Source organism: Rhodamnia argentea, chromosome 11 (genome assembly GCF_020921035.1).
Source record: "Rhodamnia argentea isolate NSW1041297 chromosome 11, ASM2092103v1, whole genome shotgun sequence".
NCBI classification, from domain to species: domain Eukaryota; kingdom Viridiplantae; phylum Streptophyta; class Magnoliopsida; order Myrtales; family Myrtaceae; genus Rhodamnia; species Rhodamnia argentea.
Genome location: NC_063160.1, coordinates 13,397,210 through 13,424,961, shown reverse-complemented (window position 1 = coordinate 13,424,961; position 27,752 = coordinate 13,397,210). Strand labels below are relative to the sequence as shown.

Sequence of the window (27,752 nt, the reverse complement as noted above, 5' to 3'; positions counted from 1 at the left end):
ATATCTATTATTATCTTTCCATTAATTCAAGTTCATGACAAATATTGAACATTTTCATATATTTCATAAACCGAATCGAACATGTACAAAAAATTCAAGAATTAATATTGAGCAAATTGAAAGTTCAATGATCATCTAAATTGTATCGAATGAATTATAAGTTGAAGAATTGTTTATGTCATTTTCTCATATAATTATTAGTCTCGTGTTTGATGACACCTTGGATAATAACTACAAATTTGAGGAAACTCATCAATTTGGTGAAATACACTCACCACGCAAAAATATCTTTCATGTGAAACGTTGACCAATTGGAGTTTAAATTGGTGATTTCTGCACAGGGTTGGCATACTTATTTCCCTTAAAAAAAAATCAGGATATCATTTCCATTTTATATACTTAATTTTAAGAACCGAATATATTTTCCAAAAAGTTCAGTACTTTAATTTAAAACATTATTAATATGACAATTTTCTTTTTTTTGCCAAACTAACAGCACATCGAACTGTTGGCACAGCGAAAGTTGGCATCAAAATTCAAATAATCAAATTTTCATGTCCTTTTTTTTTAGATTTTCAAAATAAAAATTGGAGTATGAAATACCTGAAAATTGATTTTTTTTTTTCTGTTTTGGGTAAAATAAAAAAAAAGGATTATTTCTGTTTTGGGTAAAATCAAGATAGGAGAGAGGTAAGGGTGTTGCGGTCATTTTCTTTCTCATTTTGCTCTTTCACTTAGCGCAGCAGGATCTCAGTCTCGCATTGACACCCAAAAAAGCTCGCGCTCTGCAACTGCAAGTCCCGACGAGAAGCCAGGGGAAGACGATGAAGATGGACAGGTGGAGAGCTTCGGCTCGTCGCATCCTCAAGCTCTCTTCGCGTCCCAATCCCGCTCCTCGATTCACCCGCGATCACAGCAATCCAGTTCGTTACGGCATCGTCTCTTCGGGTGGGCAGCTCAAAACTCGGCTGAGTCCTCCGTTGTTTCGAGCGTGGTTTTGTGTTCCGATGGGAAGTTTCTTACCGAGATCGGGCTTGCGAAGCTCATTCGTCTCGAATAACATATTACCGGAGTATCATGCTGTTCGTTGGCTGTGATTCTGTTGTTCTGGACATTGTTTCATAGATTTTATTGTGGAGCAATTGTGGTCGTTCGTGGAGTCCTCTCCGAGATTTGCTCGGAGCATGATGTTGTTTGTGCTCCTGTTTATCATCTACATCCTGAGAAAATGCTGGGGTCTTCGCGCGCCTCATTCATTAATGTCTTGTTGTTTGTCTCGTCTCAATTGTTATGTTATTCCACGGATGGAGATTGGACGATCCAATTTGAGAGCAATCTGAGTGGCACATTAGAAGCAAGATAAAACAGTAGACAATCATTTACTGACCCATGCACTGAAGTCTCAAGCTGTTCTCGCATAAGAATACTAAATAGCTCCATTAATGCTTGAATTCTCTTGTAATTTGGCTGTCGATTAGGTTGAATGGACATTGTGGATCATAAACAAATCCTGACGTCATTGTCCTGAATACAGGCTTGCTGCACTGCTCTGGTGGATCATGCGGAGGAATTCGATGTTATTTGGGACACAAACAGTCTCTTTCCGACCATTTACAAGCGAGAGCATTTGCTTTGGGAGCAAGCTTAATCCAAATAAGATGCTTTGGTTCCATAGCCACAAAAATTCAGAGGAACCCCAAGTTTGCTACGATAAATTCAGATGACATAAGGTATTTTAGGGACTTGTTGGGGGAGAAAAATGTTAAACAGGATGAAGATGCTCTCCTGGCCGCAAATATGGATTGGATGCGGAAGTACAAAGGTTCAAGTAAGCTTCTGCTTCTGCCTCGGAGCACTGAAGAGGTCCATTTCTTTCTTCTCCTCGATATATATGGTTTTCTCTCGATGATGAAACATTCTGCATTGGACCTCCAAAATGTCAATGCGATAGTAGATATCTTTTGCTTCGAAATATTTTGTAAGTTGCATATGACTGTGTGCTTGGTTACATTGGTTCATGCATATAACTCTCAAATCTCAAGTATGATGCAGTTGCCCTCCCACTCTGTCTCTGGATGTTGTGTGTCCCGCTTGTTCACCTGCACACATGTAGGCAAACTATCACAGTCTTAAGTTCTTTATAGATATGCTGTACATTTCATCATGCATGTTGCTCACATGCATGTGGTCCACTCTGCTATGCACACACCTCTCATTCAGTCTTCTGCTTTGTTCGTGCTGTCATATAGTTGACTCATTGAGTGCTTATGAAAATTTTCTGTCCCAGGTCTCTCAAATCCTCAAATATTGTAACTCCAGATGCTTGGGTGTTGTTCCTCAGGGTGGGAACACTGGTCTTGTCGGAGGAAGTGTGCCCGTTTTTGATGAGGTACACCTGTTATTGATACGATTCTCTCTTTTTTAGTGGAAGGCATTGCATGCGTGCTTGTGCATGCACTCACCAGTCTCCTTTTGGTCTCTCTATAGTATTTCAACTTACTGCCATCTAATTAGGAATGCCTGTTCTGTTATGAACAGAGATTTTTCCTTAATCAGTGATAAAAACCAGTTAGTCGAAAATGGCAGATGGCATTAGGAAGAAAGGGCGCTTACTGGAGTTGTTTGACACCATCGCATCTTTCTCACCTATTTTCTTCTTTTACCAAACGTCGGTTTTGTCTATTAAAATGTCCTTCCTGTACCTAAATAATAAGCATTAAGAACCAATATTTGTAATTTGCAAAAACGAACATCAAACCGCCTCATATTTCTTTCCTTTCATACTGCGGAAAGCATGTGAGACTGTTAATGATTTCTTTTTCTCGTTGCTTTACATGTATCTCCATTCTGAATGTCTGTTTGTATCTGAAGATATTGACTATGGAAACTTGCAAGGATATTAATGTTTTTCCAGTGGTCCTAGAGAGGGACAATTGTTTTTAATGTACGGATAAAATGTTATTTTCTATCTTCATAATGCTACAACTAACCAAAGAAAATCTGTTTTAGAAATTGCTAGGAACTTCTACTTGTGCTTTCATGCTGATGTGTTTTGCATGAATGACCGGTAGATGGAAAACACCATATAGCCAGATGGCCATTGAGAGTGTGTTGATGGAAAAATGTGGTAGTTAAATACACTTACGACCCCCGACTTTGAGGGTTCTTTTTTGTGATTGAATTTTACTTGATAATGTTTAGAATCCTTAAATTTTATAAGTTGTTGGATGTAGGATAATCGCTAGAGTTCCGTTTCTTTAACGAAAGAAAATCAAAAGGATTAATACCACAAAAAACCCCAAACTAGTACACTTGTGATAAATTTACCTCGGACTTTTTTTTTACAACGAAAAACCTCAAAGTGGTACACTTGTGACAAATTTATTTCAAACTATTTTTTTGATCACGTAAAACCAAATTGGTACATATGTGACAAATTTATCCAAAATTATTTTTTTAACCACAAAAACCTCAAACTGGTACTTTTGTGATAAATTTACCCCAAATTGGTGCTTTTGTGATAAATTTACTCCAAACCGGTACACTTGTGACAAATTTACCCTAGCTTCAATTAAATTGATTTAATTCCTCAAAAAACCCCAAATTGATACACCCGTGGCAAACAAAGGGTAAAAACCCCATATGGGTACACTCGTCAACCGCCACGTGTGATCTAACTTTGCAATTTGTTTGTAAAATTTAACGAAAACTAACAGAATGTAAATTTGTCACAAGTGTACCGGTTTAGGGTAAATTTGTCGCGAGGGTACCGGTTTAGGGTTTTTGGTGGTCAAATTAAATAGTTTGGGGTAAATTTATCACAGATGTATCAATTTGGGATTTTTTTTAGTTAAAAAAATAGTGTGGGATAAATTTGTCACAAATGTACCGGTTTGGGTTTTTTCGTGGTATTAACCCAAATCAAAATCACACAATCAACAGTTGTTTACCAGAATGAAGTGCACAGTAGCAGAATCTCTCTCTAGAGTGATTGTGGATAGGAGAAGTGTTTGAATTTTGGAAAGCTGAGCAGAGGAATTCAGCTAGTGGAATCCAAGTTGGATTCCGATTTTCACATAGAGATTTTGCAGAAAGTGTTTTGTGTTGCCTATTGTTGATCCTGAACGTGAACCGCTATTGACCCATGCCCTTCTCATGTGTTGTTGGCAAAAAATTGGGCGATTATCTTACAACTGCATTACTCATAGAATTATAAATATGGTAAATGTCGCAAAGTGTAGTTTGAGCACTAAAACTGGACAACCTCGGTTGGAAATCATAAGTGTCTTCAACACTAAAGTTTTATCAGCATAGTCGTTTTGAAAGTATGCCTGATGATTAGCCTGATTGCCTGCAATCTAAATGGCTTTTGATTCTTTATTCCGCAGGTGATTGTGAACTTAGGTTCAATGAACAAAGTAATATCTTTTGATGAGGTGCGTTATGCAGCACGATATAACTGTCATTTTATGCTGGTTCTTCTCCAAATAAGACATTTTTATTTTTTCCCATGATCATGATCTGAATCCTCTCTCTATGTTTGTGAGACTTCATTAATAAATCTTTTTAGCCTCAACTTTCTTAGTTCAAAATGGCTTTTCCGCTAGAATTATCCTATTAGGCGCACTTTTTTTTCACCTGATACTTCTTCTCCTGCTTTGGGTTTTGATAGCTCTTAGAGCTCGGTTATTCAGCAGTTTAATACGCTGAAGTCGTTAATAAGATGTTCAATGTTCAGAAGATATTTGCTTCAACTTATTTGAAATCTTATATTTTTGCTTTACAGGTTAGTGGTATACTGGTTTCTGAAGCAGGCTGCATACTGGAAAGCTTGGTGAATTTTCTAGACAACAAAGGGTATGCGCCTATTATCATTAACTTTATTTCTGCAGAGTTCACTGATGATGTTACATCTCAGGGAATGAGAGGTTTTGTGTATGATGCCATTAAGGAAACAGAAGACAGATCATATGAATTTGCATGAACATAATTTTTCTGGAAGGGAACGGCAGACTGTGTGTGTGCAGATCGTGAACTCTTCTATTTTCCCCATACCAAATGCATGCTTGATGTATCTTCATATGCTAAATTTGTCTTAATGGAAATCGATTTCCTGATAATCCTGCTCCAGGTTGTATATTAGGAATTCCCACATATGATTTATTCATTGCAAGCAAAGAAGAGATAAAGGTTATGAAATTGGAAGACCTTCATCAACTTTGTCTTTAAGTACATCATGCTTCCATTCAGATTTATTATGCCACTGGACCTAGGTGCAAAGGGAAGCTGCCAAATTGGAGGAAATGTTTCGACAAATGCTGGTGGGCTACGCCTTCTCCGATACGGCTCACTTCATGCTAATGTACTCGGTAAGTAGATCTTCGAAATTTATAGTTTCTCCATTTTGGGAGGGAGGGAGGGAGAGTGCAACAGTCATAAATGTTTCAACTCTTTGTTGATTATATCCTAATCTTTCTGCTTTGGTTAATTGAGTCCTGAACCTTTTGAAAGCGGTGCAATCAAGTCTTGATCTCATCATTGTGTAATTTGTTTCCAGAGAAAGGACCATTTCGGCTATCAGCTTTATATGATATTAAGCATGATGTTGACTATATTCAAGGAATAAAACACAAGCTTTCAGAGTGGAAAACTTGATTACCGTTTCAATTGAAAGAAAATTCAAATTTATGTAAATGGGGAGGAAACCTAACGTTCGTTATCATGAATTTTCCTTGATTCATATGACATTCTGGTTTTATTTTTCAATTGATTCATAAATTCAATTTCTTTGCTCAATTATTGATAAAACCCATGTGTTTTTTTCCTTGTTGGTGGTTGAAATGATGATTGATTTGTGAAGAAAAACAAACGGTTGCACATCCTTCAAAAAGGTTTAGAACTCAATTGCCTACAATGGAATGTTTAGGACTCAACCGACTAGCTGCTGAAAAGTTTGCAGCTCCTATTGCTTTAATCCTCATGTTCATATGCTGCAATATAGTGTCTGATTTTTACTTGTGTGAAGACATTGCCAGTTCTTTGTTTGTTTCTGGACTATTGGTTTGGGTCTGTGTTACAGGTCTTGAAGCAGTTTTAGCTAATGGAGATGTGCTCGACATGCTCGGTACTTTACGCAAAGACAACACTGGGTATGATCTGAAGCATTTGTTTATAGGTATTATCAATATGATGGACCATTTCAATTGATAATTTTATGTTACAACCCATATGATTAATAGCTTAGGAAGCCACCGAACAATGATTCTATTTGATGTTGTAGGCAGTGAGGGGTCCCTGGGAATTGTTACAAAGGTGTCAATTCTGACTCCTCCAAAGCTATCATCAGTTAATGTAGCTTTTCTTGCATGTACAGACTATTTAAGCTGCCAGGTAAAATTAGTTTCTTCTCCAGATTGACTTACATATTCCAGAATGGCAACATTTTGATCTAGACCTTAACCTTACAAGCCAGGCATACTATGTCCTGTGGTCTTATAGCCTCTTTTATAGTGAGCACAAGTCCTTACCATTTTTTATCTTGTGCATCAGAAACTTTTTTTGGAAGCGAGGAGGAAACTTGGAGAAGTTCTCTCTGCTTTTGAGTTTTTGGATGAACAGGCAATGGATCTTGTAAGCTTTCTCCCCTTGTTAACTTTATAAGTTTTATGTCTGGCATTTTGTGCACAAGTAAGATTACTGTCTTATCCTTTGAATTTGGATATATCGAGTATCTCGGAATAGAGTTTTAAGCTGCAACAGGATCGAATATGGCTGCTAGAGCTGCCATCTATATGCCATTTGTGTCTTACAGTTTTCTTCTCTTACTTCCATTTTCCATACAAAATAATTTTCACTCTTAGCTCATCCCTTTTGCCGTTACAGTGCACTACATGTCACTAAAGTACTTTTCAGTAGCTTGTTCCATTGCTAGGTCTAGAAGATGTTGGGTTTCTGACCATCTCTTCGTTTCCCATTATAGATTGTGTGCTTCTTAACCTTCCTCAACATTTTTTTCTTCTTGGCATGCTATTTTATAACTCCGAAGCACAGGGATTGACTGTTAAAGATGGACCAAATCTAAATTAACATCTTTTTGCTTAAAATTTTATTTATTACTGTGAAGCAAGTCTTGAAAATACAAGCAAAAATAGATCTTTATGTTACTTTTAAGCCAATTATTTCACTATTCGTGGCAGGCACTAAACCATTTAGAAGGAGTCCGGAATCCATTACCCACTGCACTGCACAAGTTTTATGTTCTGATAGAGACGACCGGCAGCGATGAACAATCCGACAAGTAGATCTCTTCATTTACCGCTCAAATGGAGATGTTACATTTAAGTCCATATGAATCTCTGATGCGCTATAACCTGCATCTACTGGAAAATGACACTCCTCTCCTTGCTCACTAAGCAATTGTTATTATTATTTATTTTGGGATGGCAAGTTTACCTTCGAATATTCTTCATTGTTTGTCTGACTTAACTGGAGAGCTGCGAAGGCTCAAATATGAAGATCTTCTATTAGGAAAAAGTATATTTTTAACGGTGATTCTAAGCTTACGACAAACCGAATCCTCGCTGCACTTACCATAACAGAGTAGAGATATTTGTTCCTGGATTTTAAAGTTGCAGACAATCAGATTTCTTAAACTTAGGATGAAAGTTCGTTATTTAGAAATTCTGCTGCTCAGGTTTAAATGTAATTCTTGAACTCACAATTACTATGGAATCTCCCTGTCAAGAGGCAACCACTTCACCTTTTCCAATTTGGCTTTCTGTCTTATTGACCTTTTCTTGTCAACTGAGCATATGAGATGGCAATAGCATATGTGTGCCGGGATTTCTGTTTGCAATTTGGTGGTAACTTGATAGTGCCTTGCACAGTTTGGTTCTGCTATAGCGAAAGAAGATATTTCTTCTATCACCTTGATAAATAATATTCAATTTGGATATTTTCAGAGAAAAGCTTGAAGCTTTCCTTGTTCATTCCCTGGAAGGAGGCTTGATTTCAGATGGTGTTGTTGCTCAAGACATACAGCAGGCGTCATCAGTTTGGAATATTCGTGAGGTTTCCAATTCTCTGTGATTTTTTATCATTGTCAAATTCCTGCTTCCATACATTGGTAGTAGCAATAGCCATATTTATCACAATCCATCAATTCTATATTCATATTTACTTCGATCCAAGTAAAGGCCTAACAAGTTTGAGTTTATCGTACGGATCCATATATATTTGTATCACAGGCAAGTCCATTGTATCATCAGCGAGTTTACCAACATGATATGAATGTAATGATTCTATCAATTGGCGATTTGTTAATTTATGCATCACATGGTATGGTTTTTATGGCTACATATCTCATAATTTTTAATGATCATGCAACAATATGAACTAAATTTGTCATTTTTTCATCCGTATATCGAACAAATGGTAATGTGATACTTACTAACGTGCACAAATCCTGACATCTACTTGTGGTACTACGTAAAACTAAGCTTAATAACTTGACTGAATCTTTCAGTCTGATTTGGTTTGCCATTTTATGAATTTGAGACATAATTCTCATGGATGGATCTGTGATTTTCAACTACGAAAATAGGCCTTCGGGCTGTGTAATATCCTTTGGGACTATGGGGGGTTTTGCTTTCTGTGTGTCTCTTGTCAGCTCTATGAGAAGCATTTCTTATAGTCCCAGATGTTCTTTTGGTTGACCAATTGGCTTTTCTTTCCCTCTTTCTGAATTGACATCTCTCTTTCTTTTGTTCGCATCTGAAGCTGTAATTATCCTGGAATTGAAAAGTTGAAGGATATGACTATAAAGGGGGCATTGCCGCTTAAATACAACAAACCCTGTTGGAAAGCTGTCTTCTCAGTCGTTCTCTCTCTTTTGGAGATGCATAAAAATATTCAATAATGGACATATTATTGCGAGAAAAGCTTATCTGGTTTGTATTTGAAGCTTATAACAGGCTAAACACTGTCTCACCTTTTGTAGATTAAGATGAATTTTCAAGTTTCTTGATTGAAGATTCGTGTCAAGACTCGTTAAGAATAGAAGTGAACTTACAGTTAGATGGAGAAATATGTTGAAGAAATCTGGGCGCAACATTCACGTAATTACCAAAAAAAAAAAAAAAGAGTTTAATAAGGAGGATATAATTATGGGTGTAAGAAGATGATTTTTCGTGCTTGTAACTGATTTTGCATGCTCAGATTACCACTTCTCTATGGTGCATCGCAGGGTCTACCAGAAGCATTGATGAAAGCAGGGGCTGTCTACAAATATGATTTATCAATACCTGTTGAAAAGATTTATGATATTGTGGAGGAAATGCGAAATAAACTTGGTGAGAGAACTTATTTCTGTTACTGATCCAATACTTGTATGCCATGATATTCTTTTTCCAGGTTTATAATCTTGATGTGGGATGAAGAGTGATTACATTACCTAATATGAACCCCGGGGGTTTTAGTGTCTCAGCAAGTGTTCTGTTGACTAAAATATATTCCTTTAGAGAATCCTTTATAATCCCAAGCTGGTCCATTATCTAACTTCACTTCCGTCATACATCATAAAATGTAGCTGGAATTCCTGGTGTGCAATAAATGTTTAGGAAGTCATGGACTATGAACCTGAAGGTGAACTTTTAAGAGTGAAAACAAGCTACTTGTTCAGATTGTTATAGTATGTTTATAGTGTTTTAACTTCGAGATTGACGCGTATAGTGTGATAGACAATTAGGAAGATAGGATATGTGCTACTTCTTTTATGAATGTTACCAGCATTTTGTCACTCATCATAATCTTCCAAGGACACCAGAACACGAATAATTAGTCAATAATGAACTTTTATTGGTTTTCAAAATTCTAGGTCACTCGGCAAGGGTTGTGGCATATGGGCACCTCGGAGATGGAAACCTGCATCTCAATATTTCATGTCCTCAATATGATGATGCTGTAATCTCCGTGGTCTTTCTTTACAAAGCTTCTATGTGTTTGAATACGATCTCATAAGAAAGAGTGCGTTGCAGGTATTAGCACAGATTGAACCTTTTGTCTATGAATGGACTTCGAAGAATCGTGGAAGTATTAGTGCAGAGCATGGCTTGGGACTGATGAAAGCTGAGAAGATTTTCTACAGCAAGTCACCTGCAGCTGTAAGTTGAGCTGCATGCAGCAGTTCTGGTGCATAAATTGTAGGGGTTTATTATCTGGAAGTGCGCACTTAAGTACTTGTGACATTCCATAACTGTTGATATTTCCGATGATTGCAAATCAAAACCTGTTGGAAAGCAATGACCAGAAGTAAAGTTAGACATGATATATCAGGGTGAAGACGAGGCAGCTAGATTAGATAGCTAAGATCAGGTAAAACTCAGAAGCTTCTTTGCAGCATACAGGGCAAGGACAAAAAATGGCGATCCTTGGTTGGACATGACCTACCATTTAAGAAACAGGGAGATCGAGTTGAGAATTTTAAGGTTAATCCAAAGCTTAACTTATAAGCAGATGATAACAACCGTACCATATCCACATATGGCCTTTCGTGAAAGAAAGGTGGCGTGGCAATACTTGTATATGGCACCAGAACTCTATCCCACACAAAGTGGATGTGGAAAAGACTGTCGATAGAAAATGGCCCAGAGCTGGGACCCTGGGATGTTTATAACTTCCCTAAAACTTAGTTGTGGAGGCGTTGTGTTTTACATAGTTTAAGGTCTGCCTAAAAATGGTTTTCTGATTTATTGCTCATGTTGAGCAGCCATTTTCCACCCCAAAAGATTAAGCTGTCTAGAATTGGGTCCAATGTGAATCTGACATATTTGATAAAGTTCCCCCCTCTCGTGTAAGGAAATGCAGTACCTGGGCATAACCACTTCAAGGCCATAACTAGAGACTATACCATAATAACAGAAAATTGATATGGTAAGGACGAGGGTCAGGTGTTAAACCTTGACCTGTGCTCTATACTATGTTGAACAACCATGATTCCCCAAAGTTTAGGCTGTCTGGAGTTGTGCCCATGATGTATCTTCACGACTTAATCCTAACAGTTCATAACATTCTTGTAGCATTACCCCTTATCTGTATCAGATAGACATCTTAATTGGTAGCAATATAGACATTATTTCACTTGTTTCTATAGCTGAAAGATCTTCTAACCTATTAGGCAATCTAAAAATTCTAAAGAAAGCATGCTCTTTAGATGTCTCAAGGGTAGAAGTGATCAACCCCGCTTGCCCACCCGGGCCTGAGAGGTAAATGGGTGGGGTAGGACGAAAATCATACATGAGAAAGCCTGGGTTGGTCACCTAGCTTTGGCTGGCCCTGGCAAAAAATTTCCCTTGTTAAATTTGATGATCGCCTCTCGTCGAGGGTATATACTTCTTTTCTCTTATTGTTCAAGTTGTGTAATAACACTCTGCCTGTATAGGTGCAATTGATGGCTTCTGTCAAGAACTTGCTGGACCCCAATCACATACTTAACCCATACAAAGTTCTTCCCCAGTCTTTAAGTTTTCCGTGATGAGGTTGGAAGTTCTATTCACTGAATGCTTTGTCTGCTTTGCGATTCGTAATTGAGGCTTTTAGTTGTAACACTAAGACATTGTTACAGCAACTGCAGGAACTCAGCGGGCATTATCTCATGGCGAAGAGTAATGCTGTTGTGGGAAAATGGAGGAGTTTTCTGTGTAGATATCAATCAGAAGATTGGCTCTGATATTTGGGAGATGTAATAGAGTATCTTATCTCTGCAATATAAATGCTGTATGCAATAATAATGTCACGATCGTTGCTGTGACCGGATAATCTTGTAAAATTTTCTTCTTGTGACGTAGTGTTGCTTCTTGCTGTTGCTGTTTAAATGGAAGAAATGTACTGGTTGCTGTGGCTTGCAAACATTCTTAAGCAAGGAGAAAGATTCTCTGCTTGTAGAACTTACCCCTATTTGTGAGGGTTTGTGTAGAAGTCACAACTATGTATCAAAGAAGATAGAAACCAAAAAAGAGAGAAAAAAAAAAAAGAGTTGGGTGGTAATTTTCTTATGAAGACGGAGAAATCAGATGCACACAGGAGCTAGAAGACAAATCGTTGGCCGTCTTCGAGGATCGATTTTTGACCACACCTATGTTTCCTGGAACGTTCGAGGTGGGATGGTGCACGGGGGGCAAATAGTGAATGGGAAGTGGTTAGATTTGATGAATGTGCACAGAATTCCAAGGTCAATGACAGTAATCGATTGGATTGGATCCAGACCCGGTCCCACGTGGACCGAATCCAGCCAAGATTTTGCCTTGCCCCCCAACTTGGGCATCCGTCTTGGCGGTACCCTCTACAAGATTCTCCACAGGACAAATTGCTTGGGGGCGGAACAATTCCGCTAATGAAGGCTGGCATATTCTAATCCTGCTTTGCAAGGGCTATCATTCCTGATTTCTTTAGGACCGCCCAAAATTTACCCATGGCCGAGTGATTTCGTTGAAAAATGTCGCATCGCCTGAATTATTAATATTATATTCTCTTTGTATTAATATATATGTGGGTTCTCTTTACTTATTAATTGAAATTTTTTAATTGAACGGTGATGAGTATGTTTTTTACTTTTGAAGGACGGGAGGGGGCCAACAACAATTTTGTATCTAAAGTTTTATCCGAATCAAATTTGAATTCGGCGCCAGAGGTTTCTAGATCATTCAAGCGTGAAAAAAGTCAAATTATCTGCCGATCATGGTGGCATGGGCTTGGAGCTCGAAAAACGGAGGAGTGATGGATGAGGTAAGAGTTTGCCCCAGCCCCATGAGGGGAGCGAGAGATGCAGCGGAGCTGAAGACTTTGAGGGCGGGTCCAGCTGGAGATGGAGAAAAACTGTATCTTCATCAATTCAAAGTCCTAGATCCAAGGTTGCACCAACCGTGGCCGAGGCCGCAGAACAGATGACGCACTGATCGTCCTCACACAAGACCGTCATCAAGTCTGCGGCTGCTGCCGTGGCAAGCTTACTAGTAATTGCCGGCAATTCTGAAAGTATCGAGATTCAAGATCACGGCTCGTCGGCGGGAAGAGGTTCGGCATCAATGCCTCGTGGCAAGTTTACGCGGTTTAGAGGGAATATTGAGGGGCCGATCGTGGATGAGGATGGGTCGGATGTTCTTTCAATGAAGTTCCAAAATGGGGGAGAGGACAAGGATGTCCCCAGGGAAGAGCCTTAACCAGACCGGTTTTGTAGAGTCCAAGAAATGACAAAGTGAGAATTGCGAGCAAGAAGAGCAACACGGACATGGATTTCGACAGGCACATTCCATAAGCACCCTTACTTAGAGTGAAGCTATCCTCGTCTTGGGTGTGTCCATCAACAAAATAAACGTGCGAGAGGGAGCCCAAATCTAAGCATGTTCGATTGAAGCAATGAGTTATGAGCTAAAGTCCGAGCTCATTAAAATATCCAGTTTAATACACATTTGTTCAAAAATTTAAGCTAATGAGTTGTGATCCAATGAGGATATATTAATTGCTCCAATCCATACTAATTTTTCAATGCGGGACTTCTCTTATATAATTCGTACATGCATATTAACAGGATAGTCGTGTCACCTGAAATTATTTCCGAGTGTGTGGATGGAGCCGATATCGACGCACATTTACCTTGACCCTTTCTCTATCCTGTTTAATATGTCAATCGAGTGGGGCCAATACGTGTTAGGAAATTAGTCAAAGACAGGCATATACACTTCCTCGCACGGCTTAGAAAAGGCAAATTGAGATTTGCATGTGAACCCTCTCTTTCTTTTTCTTTTTTTCTTTTCCTTTTCCATCGTGTATTTCTACTCTTGCCTTTATTCTACGCTAAGATAAGAAGGAATTAGAACATTTGCGAGATCAAAGCAAAGGCCAATGAGAAAAGATTCCTCCCCCCCTCCCACTTTCCACATGAATCCCCAAAGTTTGACCAATGGCTCGTCTTGTGCTTGTCTTTGCCACTACACCACTTGTGACATATACTTTAATTTATATGGCCAAAAGACGAACTGATTATTCTTTAAATCAGAGGTGGGGGAGACGCAAATTTGCCGACCCACCCAATGTTAAATTCCCTCTCCATGTTATTCTAATTTATTTAGTATGCCTCAGACATATTTAGGCAGTGATTCTCTAGTCCTTTTCCTTAATTCGAAATACATTTGAAATCCCCTTGAGCTTCGAGAATATCGAAATGCCTGTTTGGTTCGCTCCTGCTTTTTTATTTTATTTTTATTCCCGTTCTTTTGTTCCCGAGAATAGAAAAAGAACAGAAATCTATTTGGTAACGTTACTTAATTTTTTTGTTTCCAAGAACAGATCGGTGACCAAGGAACGGATTTGGAACGGAAACAAAAAGAAAAAGAAAAACCTAATTTTCTGTTCTTGAGAACAGAATTAGAAAAACCCATTTCTACTCAGAAATTGTTCTCGAGAACAAGATTATTATCAAGTAAGCCCTAAGTGTCCTCCAATCCTCGGTGACTCAAATCTCGTGAGGACTCGCGGATCGAAAATGGACGACTCGCGGTACTCGCATGTACTCTTCTTCTTGTCCTTCCGAGGAGCAAATGAATCGTCCATTTTTTTGTACCCTATGGGAGCCAAAGTTAGGTGCTTTTATGCATGAAAGCAACTACTAATTCAAAGTGCATCCAAAAGGGGGAAAAGTTGCCAACGAAATAAACTCGGCCAACTACGACATTGATTTATGATTAGTGATTTGCCTCTGCTACACATTGAAAAGAGGAAGTCTTGAGTTCAATCCAACTCAGCTCACGAGGAGATAGTTACATCTCCTCTCCTCATCTCCTAAAAGGGCAAGAAATCAAGGAGCTGATTTGGTTGATAGGATACTCTTTTGTTGTTTTTCTTGTTCTTCTTCTTGAGTTGTTTTTAATCTTTGCATTATAGTCTCAAGAAATGTAAACTTATAGTAATTTTTTTTGTGGCGGTACAAAGCAATGCTGGAAAAAGAGGTACCGATAACTCATAAATTCAGAGGTTATTACGGGGAAATGACGTTTCTTTTAATCGTATCATACGTTATCGCGATCTACCGTACCTGTCGGTTTTGTTGCGTAACACCGAATGGAAACCGTGCAACATGACAGAACACCGAACAAAAACTTTGCAACAAAGGAAATCAATTTTAATATTAAAGCTACTTTACAACAGACTCTGATAGCTAACCGCCGATTTCAATGCGCGTATTAGTTTTACGAAATGAGGTCGGGTTATGCGTTCGTAACATAGGCTCAAAATACTCATGAGGAAGTAAAATAGAAAGGAAGCAGGAGAGCGAGGCATCGAAAACGAAGCAACGCCAGGTCCGGCCGAGTGCCGCCTTTCCCCTCAAGTGATATGGGCACGGACAAGTACTCCAAACATGCTACGGTTTAGTCAAATTAGAACTATTTAAACAGACGGATCGAGAAGAGATTCTGCGAATAAAAATAATCTCTTTTTCATCCGCGAGGAGCCTGACCGATACATGGCACGGCGAATTTTCTCGAGGCACTTTCTAAAATGGTTTCATTAGAAAATGTGCTGCTCATACAACCTATAGTTCCGACATGATCAATCCTTGTAAGAGTTGTAACCATTTTCATTTTCCCCATTTACACAATTCGAAGTTTAGAGAGAGAGAGAGAGAGAGAGAGAGAAGTAAAAAGGGGGGAGATGTGGTGGTGGTGGTGCTGGTGGGTCATAAACTCCCGCGAGCTCCTCTCTCGCCCTTTCTCTCTCTTTTCGTCAACGCCATCAATCCATCACTCTCTCTCTCTCTCTCTCTCTCTCTCTAAAACTCTCCGCCAATTGCAGGGCGAACAACTATGACCAGCTCCTCCGCCACCTCTCGCAAGGTCTCTTCGCCGCCTCTCCGCCTCTGTCTATCTCTCTGATTTTCCTCCAGCAACGCGCGCTCACTGACGCTGCTGAATGGTTTTTTGGACATTTTCGTTCGTTTGATTGTCCCGTCGTTTCTGGGAAGATTGGAAAATGATCAATTTCCTTTCATCTTTTTGTAATTTTTTGTCCCAATCGCTTCAGGCTCTGAGTAAGATTGCTTCGAACCGCCTCCAGAAGGAGCTGGTGGAGTGGCAGGTCAATCCTCCGGTGGGATTCAAGCACAAAGTCACCGACAATCTCCAGAGGTACCGCTAATTTCTCCTTAGGGTTCCCAACAATTTTCGATTTATTATTATTATTTTTTGCTGAAAAGGGTTGTTGGTCGTGGGAAGTATGATTTTTTTGTTTTCCTTCTGTGATGGTTGGGGGAAATTTAGGTGGGTTATTGAAGTGAATGGAGCTCCAGGAACTCTGTACGCTAACGAGACTTACCAGCTTCAGGTGGACTTCCCTGAGCATTACCCCATGGAAGCCCCCCAGGTAATTTCATTAAAGCTGATGTCTTTCTCGCATCGTTGTTCTGTCGACGTACTTCTTATATATGGTGTTGGCTTTTGCGGGTGTGGATTTTGTCATTTGAGTTTGTGGTTAGGGTTTAAATATGATCCTGATTCTTTGTTCAACATGGGTTTGCCGCTGACAGGTCATTTTTCTGCCTCCGGCTCCACTTCATCCTCATATATACAGCAACGGCCATATTTGTTTAGGTAATTTAGGCGGATTGCTTTGAAGTTGTATCTGGGAATCATTTTCTTTTTTTTGCTCCTTTGCTTTCGCTGTTTTTACTTTGGTTGCTTTGTAGTAGAAGTTGATTATATTCTTGAGATGATAATATGTCCTGTGTGGTTAGTATTGAAGGTTTGAAGACATCGTGCATCTTTTCTTGGGAAATGCATCTATGCTTTACTTGGTAGCTCCAAACTGTGGCATTGGAGAGTGGATATTAGAAGCTTGTATTGTCTTTATCTTCTGCGAGAATCAGGTGCATGAAAAACTTTGTTCAACCCAAAGGAGATGATTTTATCTCAGGCTACCTCAAGAAGTACATTATCATCGGAGTCTTAAATAGTAATTTTGTGACGCCTCTCTGTCTATTGGCAACTTTATAAGGCTAAATTATCTAAGTTCTCCTTTTGTGGTGGTGTAAACTATTAATAGCTTCCTCGCAACATGCCATGAGTTCCGCTATAACTAGAGTCCCTCCTGCTTGCTTGTGTCTTTGGCTTCAGCTTACCAATGTGTTTCTGCTGGTTTCCAACTCCATGTCTGTGACTTTGGCTCTCAATGTTCTTTCTCATGGTTTGAAATTGCTTGTAATTGATTTTCTGTTTGGAGAATCATATCTTCCGAGAAGTCGTCGTTGTGGGAACTCTAGAAGTTGCACTTTGTATTTTTATTTTTTTTTTGGGTCCAGTTGCACTTTCTATTTACCAAATTTGATACTGAACTGTCTTTCATAAGCGTCTTCTGAGTCTACATTTGACAATCAGCTCCACTAACAAAGCTTGCAATTGATGCTTTCCTTTAATGTAGTGAGCTTGCATATAGAATCATATGTGCAACAGCTCTCATAGTGAAACATCCCTCTAGAGAAGTTTCTCTTTCCTATTCATATTAATAGGCTTGCCTTTCTTTAAAGTAATTGCTGTAGATAAATTCTGCCAACACTAGTCTAGCCTTCTGGGATTAGTGAATGAAACATTTTCCAAAATCTCATCCGCACCAGAATGTATCACTAGAGCAATTTTTTTGGGCAAGTTTCATCTCCGGATGCGAAGTAGGTTCAGAGCACTAGTATCTTTAACATTAACACATCTTTAAGTTCAGCATGAGGTTTGATTTGTAAATAAGTTATATAGGTACGGATAATACCAGCTTCGATCCAAAGTCTTACCTGAAAAGTGATGTTAATTTCGCTGGAAGGGCTTCTTCTGTGTATCAATCAATGAGCATGTACTGCACCTTGTTGAAATGAGCATCATATCTATTTGACAAAGTACTTCACTTTCAATTAATCAAAGCTAGTATGCTTCTTCGGCGTAATTTTTTAAAACACCGATGTTGTCTATTGTCTCTCTCTACTCAGGATGAGGTCATTGTAGCCAATGTGTTGGATCCATAGCTATTTAACCAAACTATTTCTTTAAGTAACTTTGATACTTGTCTTTGGTGTTTCTTTATTAATCGTGGGTGATATATCTGCTTATCTTATCCTCATGCCATATTTTAACATTAACTTAGTTGATACTATGGTCTCAATTTATCTTGAAGCTCTCAAATGAGTCAGTTATCTAAGTGGCTTTGCCACTGCAACTTCAGAAAGGTGATGTCATTATATGTTATAGGTCTATCCTTTCAGTGATCTGCTACTTATATAGACAGATCATGAAAGTGAACCATTAGACTGGCCTGCCCTTTAAATCCTTTTCCTACAATTCATATCTGCAAAAAGATTCTTGTTTATGAAAGATAGTCTTGCCACACATGGTTAGAGATGGTTTCTGTTTGTTATTTGGATGTTAGTCCTAAGTAGATAATAAACACAACGGAACACCACGTGCTTTGCCAAAATGCCATGAAAGGCAAAATGATAAATTCTTCCAAGTGATGGAGTTTTGATTAGAAAAAAATTATACAATTTGAAATTTGTATAATTTGTCAAGTTGTGTAGAACAGGTGCTGAGGCTCTCCCTCCCCCTCTTCCTCTCCCTCTCCCTCTCCCTGTACACCACTCTCTCTCTCTCTCTCTCTCTCACGCACAGCACGCACGCACGCACGCACGCACGCACAAAGCTATTTATTTGGATTTTTTTAGATACATTAGATATTAGCATTTAGTAGATCATCGTTTTGCTTCTCATTTCCATGTTGATCATGGTTATCATGTGCCTAAAGTGAATCTCAATGTCTATTTGACTTGGCTTTTGCTACATTGACAGTAGGAATGATACGTATCTCTGTTTTATTATTGCTAGACATATTGTACGATTCTTGGTCGCCCGCTATGACTGTCAGTTCCGTCTGCATCAGCATTCTGTCCATGCTTTCTAGCTCGACTGTTAAGGTTTGTCTTTATATCTTTTGAGTTCTACTGCAGTTGCCTAATGTTTGTTTGTGTTCTCACTGGAGCACTGAGTATGATCACCAATTGTTCCCATACTAAGTTACTTAAATTTATCTTGATTAGACTGTACTTTTGGTTGCATGGTGAAGTTCAAACTAGTCATAAGTTAAATTATTTGTGTCCCCCTATTGTTAGTTTGGAGGGAGTAGTTCTTCCATTTTGTTCTTAATTTGATCTAACAGTGTCGACATCCTTCGCAGCAACGCCCGGAAGATAATGACCGTTATGTGAAGAACTGTCGGAATGGGAGGTCTCCTAAAGAGACCAGGTGGTGGTTTCATGATGATAAAGTATAAAAATGAAGGTATCTTCCTCTAGTAATTGCTAAAGTACTAGGGTAGAAGGCATCTCTTCAAAAGAAATTGAAAGGGGAAAAAAAGAAAAGAAAAGAGAGAATCCTGGGAAAAAACTGGTGATTGGGTCAAATGCTTTAATAACCCTCCTGTAAAGTGGCAATGTCTGGCATTTTGTAAAGGAAGAGGAAGATTTCTTGCTTAACTGTGTGCAGAACAAACTGAGGTCTTTGCAATTCTCCGAAGGAATGGTTGGTGCAGTTTCCATGCACCCATTTGAACCGGTGATATGAATGAATTATAGCTTCTTTAAAGATGCTGGGATGCTTTCTTTGGGTTTAACCGATACAACCCTTTGCAGTGCATTGTGTGCCTGGTCTAAATTGCCAATTATATTCTCCTGTAGCTTAATGTTATCTCCATTTCTTGTCATTCTGATTTTATAAACCTTTGCTGCGACCCCATCACATGATCATAGCTTGAGTTTGAGCTTGTAATACCAAGGCCGTGCTTTCTTAATTCAGGCACGGTCGCTTCCTCTAGCTATCTTTGTCGCGTGAAATATGATCGAGCGAACTTGATGTGCTATTTAAACTCATGCCCACTGATAACTCGAGCGGTTTTTACTTTCAATTGTGCCGAAATGAGCGCTGTGTTTCAAGATCGGTACAGCTGAAGCTTGATTATGGCAATCAAGTTAGTCCGAGTCTCCACTCTCAAATGCCAACTGCAAGGCCAACAAGACAACAGAACAGGTGTTTGTACTGGTAAAATCGTGCCATTCTTAATGTCGACTGCTCAGGGCCCAGCAAGTCGGTCAGAGTAGATTGCCCCACCTTGCCATTTGTAGGGAATGAGTTGGGTTAGAATTTACTTAGAACGGTGTTGTAGCTCATCAAGCTCGTCGAGGCGAGGCGACGGATCATGATCAGAAAGTATGTATGGTGGGGTTGAGGGTAATGTAGTGCTCAAATGTAGAGTGCTTGTCCTTGTGTGTCGAGCCCGAGCACCCATGAGGAAAGGAAGAACCAGATCAGCAGAATAATTCCACTTTCAGATAGATGAAAGGGGCAAGACTTTCTTAGAAAATGAGTGATTTGAAAAGTAAATTTTTTAAAATAATCTCTTGTATTGCTGGAAATAATTGCCCGATAAAAATATTTTCATTCAATTTTTATTTAAATATTTTTATCGCTTATTTTTATAAATGATATGAATGATCATTTTTAAGGAAAATGTTTTTCAAATCATTTATTTTTTGCAAAACAAATGGAGCTGAGAATTTTGGAAAAGGTTCAGTTGTGTAATCGTGTATGCTAGGGTAATGAATCATATATCTTGCAGTGATAAATTTGAGTTACTAGGCCGAAAATCGATTACAAATCATCTTGAATCACAACAATTGACATGTACTATAATTTTAGGGAGCTATGTTTTGCATTAAGTCATGATTCAAATAAAGACATTTTTTGATTCTTTTCACGGCATTAAACAATGTTGTTATGCCTTTTTTTTAGCGGTCGCAACAAACACGAACATCTTAAGTTCAGATTTGTGAGTCTTGCGTTATACTAATAACGTAGGAATCAAAAAGAAACGTCGTGCTATGAGTTCGTAATCGAGTTTTTTTATTTTTATTTTTTGGTCGAAACGTAATCGAGTTAGAGAGCCCACAAAAACGACTGCCATCAATTTCCATACAACAACTTAAGCTAGTTCTCCAATTCATTGGTTGGTCGGGATAACCAAGTTTGACCCGATTTGATTTGTGGGAAAGTTACTAGTCGATATTCCCATAATTTGTTAGGTTAATTGATCGAATTAGTTTTGAGATTATTTAAGAAAAACTATAATAATTGATGCTCTTGAATCTTTGACTAGTAGAAGAAAATGTGTCAAGAGTCAATTCAATTTAAATGGATGGAAATATAAATAAGCAAATTTAAATGAATGATAAGAAAAATATTGTTTTAAAGATAATTATTTTTATCGCTTAAAATAATTTTTATTTACTTTTATGAACGATTGTTTTACAAAAAAGTTTTCTAAATCTAGAAATGCACAAACTACCACATTAATCCTTAATTTCATTCAAAACAACTAATTTGTCCATGGGGTTTTCGGTCATGATTGTGCGCGCAAATAATTTAGGGAAGATTTTGATTAAGGGTTGGAAGTGCCCTTATTTTCTCAAATAAGGGCATGTAGTGCTCAAATTGTTTCAAAAAAGGGTATGGTCGAAAGACATTTTCATCATTTACTTTTTGAGTATTTTTCCTTTTTTTCTTTTTCTCTTTGCTAGTTCCTTTCATTTTTTTTTCCTTTTTTTGCATTTTCTTTTCTTTTTTCTCCCATCCCCTCTCCTCCCCAAGCCATTGCTTGGGCCGGCAGCAAGCTACCCTCGCCCGGTCCGACGTCGGCATCGGCCTAGCGAAGCCCTTGCTTGAGTTGGCGAGGCTAGGCGAGGCTTACCTTTGCCCTCAACCAACGTCGGCGAGGGCAACCCTCGCCCGGGCGGGTGAGGTAGCCTAATGCCGGCCCGGGCAAGGTGTCCTTCATCGGACTTCGGCGATGGCCTGGGGAGGGAAGGGAAAAAAACAAAAAATGAAAAGAAAAGGCAAAAAAGAGAGAAAAGAATTGGAAAAAAGAAAAAAATTCAAAAAAGTAAAGGACGAAAATGACTTTCGATCAAGCCCTTTTTAAAAATAATTTGAATACTTCAGGTTCTTATTTAAAATAAGGTCCACCTCAGATTCTTATTTAAAAAAAATGAGGATACCAAAACAACAAAGGCCGTGACGCCCCACAACGCATTGTCTTCGGGTTCAATCCTCGTCTTTCTCTTTTCCATTTCATTAGCAACATGCAAAAGCGTATAGACAACTACAAGAACTTCTAAGTACACGGAAGACATAACTTTTCTTTACTATGCATCAAAATATTTTACATAGCCCTTTAGGGCTTCGTCCAACTATCATTACACTATTTTCACATACTATCTGCTATATCAAAAGACTGGGGAACCTAGCGCCGCTATCGACGACAATCTCCCAAAATTGGTTGCCCCTCCATGGCATGTTATTTAACCGTGGCTGGCGCCTCCAGTACTAGGTCCGGTTGGACCATTGTGACTCGGGAGGGGCCCGAGTTCGGCTCCACCGACGATCAGATACCATGCTGAAAAGTGAAATGGGATAAGCTCTGCCAACCCCACTTTTACCCACACAATGGAATCGTATTGTCGGTAGAGTGCTTTCTTGTCCACGTCAAATACTTCCACAGAGGTCATTTCAATATTGATTGGTGTGCCAAAGAGTGGGCCTTTAGAAGAATCCATACCTATTACAAATTTGAAAAAATAATGGGGTGAGACAACGCTCGCTAAGTAAAGTCACTAATTGTAAGATAAGAAAATAGTTCGACGTTTAACCAGTCCCATTACTCACAAAGCCAAGTCGATAACGGATCAATAGCAAATGCAACACCAACTGTTTACTATATATACGTAGACTACGACTACGAAAATGCATAAATATGAGTACGCATGCATGAACTTTTTATAGCATCATCATCGTTCTGACATCAATCGGTTCCTCCGGCATCAACTAGGCATCGCACTCCGTAGCATCCCGAAACTCCTGGCTCGGGGTCCTCTTGGCTCAATCAAGGCATCGCTCACTACTGGTAGCATCCCGAAACTCACCCCGGGGCATCCCATTGACGTGGGAGCATCCCGCAACTAAGACGGGGCATCTCCATTATCTTGAGTATAGCATCTTGAGAACCAGCTCACTAAGTTAAGACTATTTTGACTATAAAGCTTGATTACTACTATAGTGGGTTGTAATTTGATATAGATACACCATTTCCTATAAATGTACTTTTGGGACCTATTATTTGACATTGTTATGAAAACCCTATATAGTGAGGTTGAAAGTTCATTTTCCTATATGAAGGTCATTTTAGATATATTGCGAAAGGTATTCGCAATAAGTGATACAAGGTGAAGTCGATTGGAAAATGTGTGACGCCATATCTTATTGGACGATCAATTTAGTGAGAACATCTACCTTAGAAATTCCATCTACATTGTACTTAAGGCCCCACGTTTGGGTAACGCGAACGCAAGTAAGGGGATAGAGGGGGGATTGTTTCACATTAAAATCCCTAGGAAGTGGTATTAGCCGAATATATCATAAGGTTGACATTTAAAAGTTGAAATTCACATAGAAATAGGAGACTAGGGGCGGCAAATTAAGGTGGCGGGGGGTTGTGCGCAAATTAGAAGAGAAGGAGGTGTCGTGAGTAGAGATGTGGAGGTGATAGCGGACATCACACTTGGCAAGTAACTTCCTCTACTAAGTAAAGTCAACTCATGATGAGCTTAGGAAAATGAAACCCTCCCTTCAGCTCTTCCTCGTGTAATCCGTCGGCAACAAAAGGGAGAGAAAGCCCCTCCAAAACTCCATTTTTCTTGGCATGCCCCTCAAGAAGCTTTTAGTGAGGCTTAGGAAGTGGAACCTCTCTGTGCCGCCATTGATTGCTGAATTCTTGCCGGAGACCGAGTCACGTTTCGTTGCCATCTACAACTCAAGCGAGTCTAATTTTCTCTCTCTCACCCTTACCCGTTTCTTGATATGTTCAGCCATGGTTAGGTGATTTGAATTGGTGAGGAAAGAATGAAATCTTGAGCTCAATCTGTGGGGTATGGGATGAACGGCAACTTGAGGGCCGTGAGGAGTGATTATTTGTATATAGTACTCAGCGTCGATAGTTTAATAAAGGGAGTAGTCATATTTGTGTTGTTAGGCATGGATTCGAGTTTGAAAAATTCCTCTTGATGATAGAGAAGTTGGTGATGACTTTGGCTAGGCCGTCAGTTGTGGATTGAACTTAGGACATAGGGGTAGTGTTGGCAACAACTTCGCGTGGGGGTAGTGCTAGCCTAAGGATAATATACTTTTGTTACTGTGAATATTGTTGTTATCTAATTCTAAAAATTGTCGTTAGTTGCAAAAGGATTATCAACTAAATAATGTATTGTAGAATTGGCGACGAAGAACTGAGTAGCCAAGGACTCCTAAAGTATGTGAGGATAGAATGTTGTTATCGTTAATCTTAGTTGATTCCATATGGTCTTATTGAGAGGAAATTGAGTTACATGTAACTAGTAGTTGGAGGTGTGGTTTCTGAATATTTGAACACCTATGGATACAATTAAACATAGGTACACTGGTTGTGCAGCGACCATCAAAGAATGAATAAACAAACGAGATGTGCATGTTATATTGTGATGTTTCCTTATTATGCCGGTTGTGAAGTTGGGCTGCCTTGCAAGAATCATATCACTGCATTAGTATCCTTTCCATGACATCTGCACATGGTGACTGAAGTTGCGGTATGAGTGAGGCCACGAAAAGAATGTGATTGATTCCCGAGGGAGACGGGATGCTCTGGTAGGTGGCACCATGTGGACCGCATGGTAATAACGTGAAACCTCAGAGTGAGAAACTCATGGCGAGGAGTTGCCATGAGCATCGACGGTAAAGCCGGAAAAAGTACTAAGGTTACGAGTCGAAAATTGACTCGAGAACGATGGTGGTAAGTGGTGCAAGTGGAAAATTAGCATTTATTCATGTGATAATTGCGTATATAATATGATTGTAATGCTATTTGTGGACTCAAATTGTAAAGATGAACATATTGCTAAGCTAATTGTGGTCTCAAGTGATATGACGAATCGAGAGAGCATTAGAGTGATTGAATTTACTCACTAAAATAACTTACACTTGTAGTAAATGTTGTTATAGATTGATAGGTATGAGCTCCATTCCGATTCCTACGAGCTTCCCATAAAGCTTGAGATCGAGACCCAAGATTTCGAGATCCCCAACGAGCATGGGATCTCATTCACCTGCGTCATCGCCACCCTTACTGTCGATGTCGGAGTCGGCATGGCCTCGGTGGTGTATCGATTCTTGTCCGTCTTCTTGGTGATTGATGGATAGCACGAGGGTTCCATTCCCCATAACTTGTTTGACGGGGGAGATGGTGCCGATGATGATAAGGATGGCGGGGCAGCCGGTGGAGGGTCGGCTACGGTGGTAGCCTAGCCGGGGATCGGAGTGGCCAAATGGTATTTTGGAAGGCCACGAACTTGGAGCTGGAGTTGCGGCATTTTGACGTGTGATCGAGTAGGAGATGTGAGATTGTATATAGTTGGGGCTAGGTGACGTAGGTGATCCCCAGGTTATCATCTCCATATGAATATTAATCTAACTGGCTAATGTAATCAGATGAACTTATGTTTATATATATCGAAGATGGAATGATAGTTTGTGTATGTCTCTTGCATATTAGCTTGCCAATTCCACTTGATTCATAATTGAATTCTTCTGCTACTTGAGAACAAATGCTTATCTAGAAAAAATGATTAGACGTGACGGCCTGAGCGTCACGGCTCTCTGGGTAGTACTTGAAGTAGGGGTGTTACATTGAGCGACAAAGGATTTTATCTTTTCTTAGTGTCCACGCAATCATGATATTCACATGCTATAGGTGTATTATCTTGAACTTTAGCGATAACATGAATATTGAACATATAACATAAAACCATACACGTACATAACTTTCGCAAACAAATACATCTTAATAAGAATGCAGCTACATAAAACTATAGAGATGCTTGTCTTAGTATGTATGCTCGTCTAAACCTAGCAAGATTTTTCCTTCATAAACAAATCTAGGTTATGCATAAACTATTATATATTTTTGCTCTAACAACCTCTACACGCATAAACGGACGCGAGCACCGAACCCATCGCCTTTGCCTAGAGCTAGAGACTCTACTTACCTCGAGAAATGAGACGGGACCAACCTTAGATGTGGACAGTGACAATGAGCAGCTGAGAGAGAGAGAGAGAGAGAGAGAGAGAGAGAGAGAGAGAGAGAGAGAGAGAGGGCGTGTAAGGTGCCGGATTTTTGGGTTAGTGAGTCATTTTAAGAGTCTTTGGAAACCATTCCTCCTTATGATTATAAGCTAAGTGGCCCAATACAAAATCGTTAAATATTGGTCTAAATGCAAGAGTTTGCATCATAGATTTGTAGGTTTAATGATTACGTCAAGATAATTGGTTGTTATCCATCCCTGTGGCCTCTTTATTAATGAAGTTATGATAATATCATGATAGCCTTAGATTCTCTAAGATATCTTAGACTTAGGTGATCTAATAGAAAGAGCTCATTTGTTCCTTCATGATGAGATTTGTCCTATATACATAATGTTAGGCTTAGGTGATCCAATACTAAGTCTTTGGGTGTTGGTCTACTTATGAAGGATAACAACCTAGTTTTCTAGAGTTATAATTGCCCCAAAAGACTTGGTGGAGATGCTTCCATGCGTCCCCTTCATTGCCCATCCTAGGTTACACATGATTACCCTTAGATTTTATAAGATAATTTGGACCCAAGTAGTGCAATAAAAACAGTGTCGGTTTATTCATTATGAGTTTTGTCTTATGCAGATAAAGACTAGTTTATGTGGTCCAATAGGAGTAGATTACTTGGATGGTTTGAATATTTAGTCATGATGACATTAAGATTCTAATTCTAGAGAAATCTTTGAATTTCTAATATTTCTACTTACCCTGGACACTAGTGTCAGTGGGGTACAACCGTGGGGTACAAGCTTTGTAAAATTCTAAGCTTGGTTAACTTGTATTTTCATTAATTTTCTATCGTTCGGTGGAATCCTTGCCGTCGTTGCTGCCGCGAGCTTGGCCAACAGTGTTACCATATTGACCGACACAACCGTTGTGGTCGTCGGGGCCGCCGGTATCATTGGACGCCGAGTCCGCTTTGGGTTGGTTCCCGAAATCGGCTTATATCATATAAATTTTAGAGTTGAATTTTTTTCAACCTATTCATTGTTTTATTTTCTAATTTAAAAACTTTATAGCTAGATTACATAGGATAAATTTTCAGGCGTTACAACTCTCCCCTTGTTATAAAATTTCGTTCTCGAAATTTATAAACCGACATGATTATTGGAATAAATAGGGATATTGACGCCTCCTTACGTCTTCATTTTCCCATGTCGTTCCTTTTGTGCCGTGGTGTTGCCAAATGACCTTAACTACTGGAATGGTTCTACTTCGTATAATGTACTCCTTTCGATCATCAATTCGGATCGGCTTTTCGACATATGACATTTTCTCATCTCTCTCAATTGTCTCAAAATCCAATACGTGCGCGGGATCGGGTTCATATTTCCTTAGCATCGACACATGAAAAACATCATGAGCATGGGCAAGCTTCGGCGGTAATGCTAATCGATAGGCCAAATCCCCAATTCTTTCTAGGATCTCAAATGGTCCTACTAACCTGGGACTTAGTTTTTCTTTTTT

At 39.1% G+C, this 27,752-nt stretch overlaps 3 protein-coding genes across 6 annotated transcripts in view; all 3 read left to right on the top strand.

Annotated features, from left to right (window-relative positions):
• The window catches only part of LOC115736252 (transmembrane protein 53-B), a 391,123-nt gene that overhangs the window by 157,360 nt on the left and 206,011 nt on the right, over positions 1 to 27,752 (top strand). The gene's annotated exons all lie outside the window — the stretch shown is intronic.
• On the top strand, positions 724 to 11,974 carry LOC115736249 (D-2-hydroxyglutarate dehydrogenase, mitochondrial). 4 transcript variants are annotated; one of them, XM_030667847.2, is made up of 16 exons: positions 724 to 948; positions 1,535 to 1,863; positions 2,288 to 2,389; positions 4,389 to 4,436; positions 4,787 to 4,857; positions 5,251 to 5,369; positions 6,080 to 6,149; positions 6,285 to 6,390; positions 6,550 to 6,630; positions 7,197 to 7,297; positions 7,962 to 8,070; positions 9,245 to 9,350; positions 9,875 to 9,960; positions 10,035 to 10,160; positions 11,438 to 11,534; positions 11,621 to 11,974. In XM_030667847.2, exons 1-15 carry the CDS (start codon positions 825 to 827, stop codon positions 11,528 to 11,530), a joined length of 1,671 nt encoding a protein of 556 aa, XP_030523707.1. In that variant the 5' UTR covers positions 724 to 824; the 3' UTR covers positions 11,531 to 11,534; positions 11,621 to 11,974. The 4 variants fall into 4 exon arrangements, with proteins under 4 accessions (XP_030523707.1, XP_030523705.1, XP_030523704.1 ...); XM_030667845.2 differs by having other exon boundaries at positions 725 to 948; positions 6,080 to 6,175; positions 6,281 to 6,390; positions 11,630 to 11,974; XM_030667844.2 differs by having other exon boundaries at positions 725 to 948; positions 6,080 to 6,175; positions 6,281 to 6,390.
• LOC115736250 (probable ubiquitin-conjugating enzyme E2 16) lies at positions 15,681 to 19,661 on the top strand. Its single transcript, XM_030667850.2, has 6 exons — positions 15,681 to 15,884; positions 16,072 to 16,175; positions 16,308 to 16,410; positions 16,574 to 16,637; positions 18,906 to 18,994; positions 19,255 to 19,661. The coding sequence occupies exons 1-6, from the start codon at positions 15,855 to 15,857 to the stop codon at positions 19,348 to 19,350; spliced, it is 486 nt and encodes a 161-aa protein (XP_030523710.1). The 5' UTR covers positions 15,681 to 15,854; the 3' UTR covers positions 19,351 to 19,661.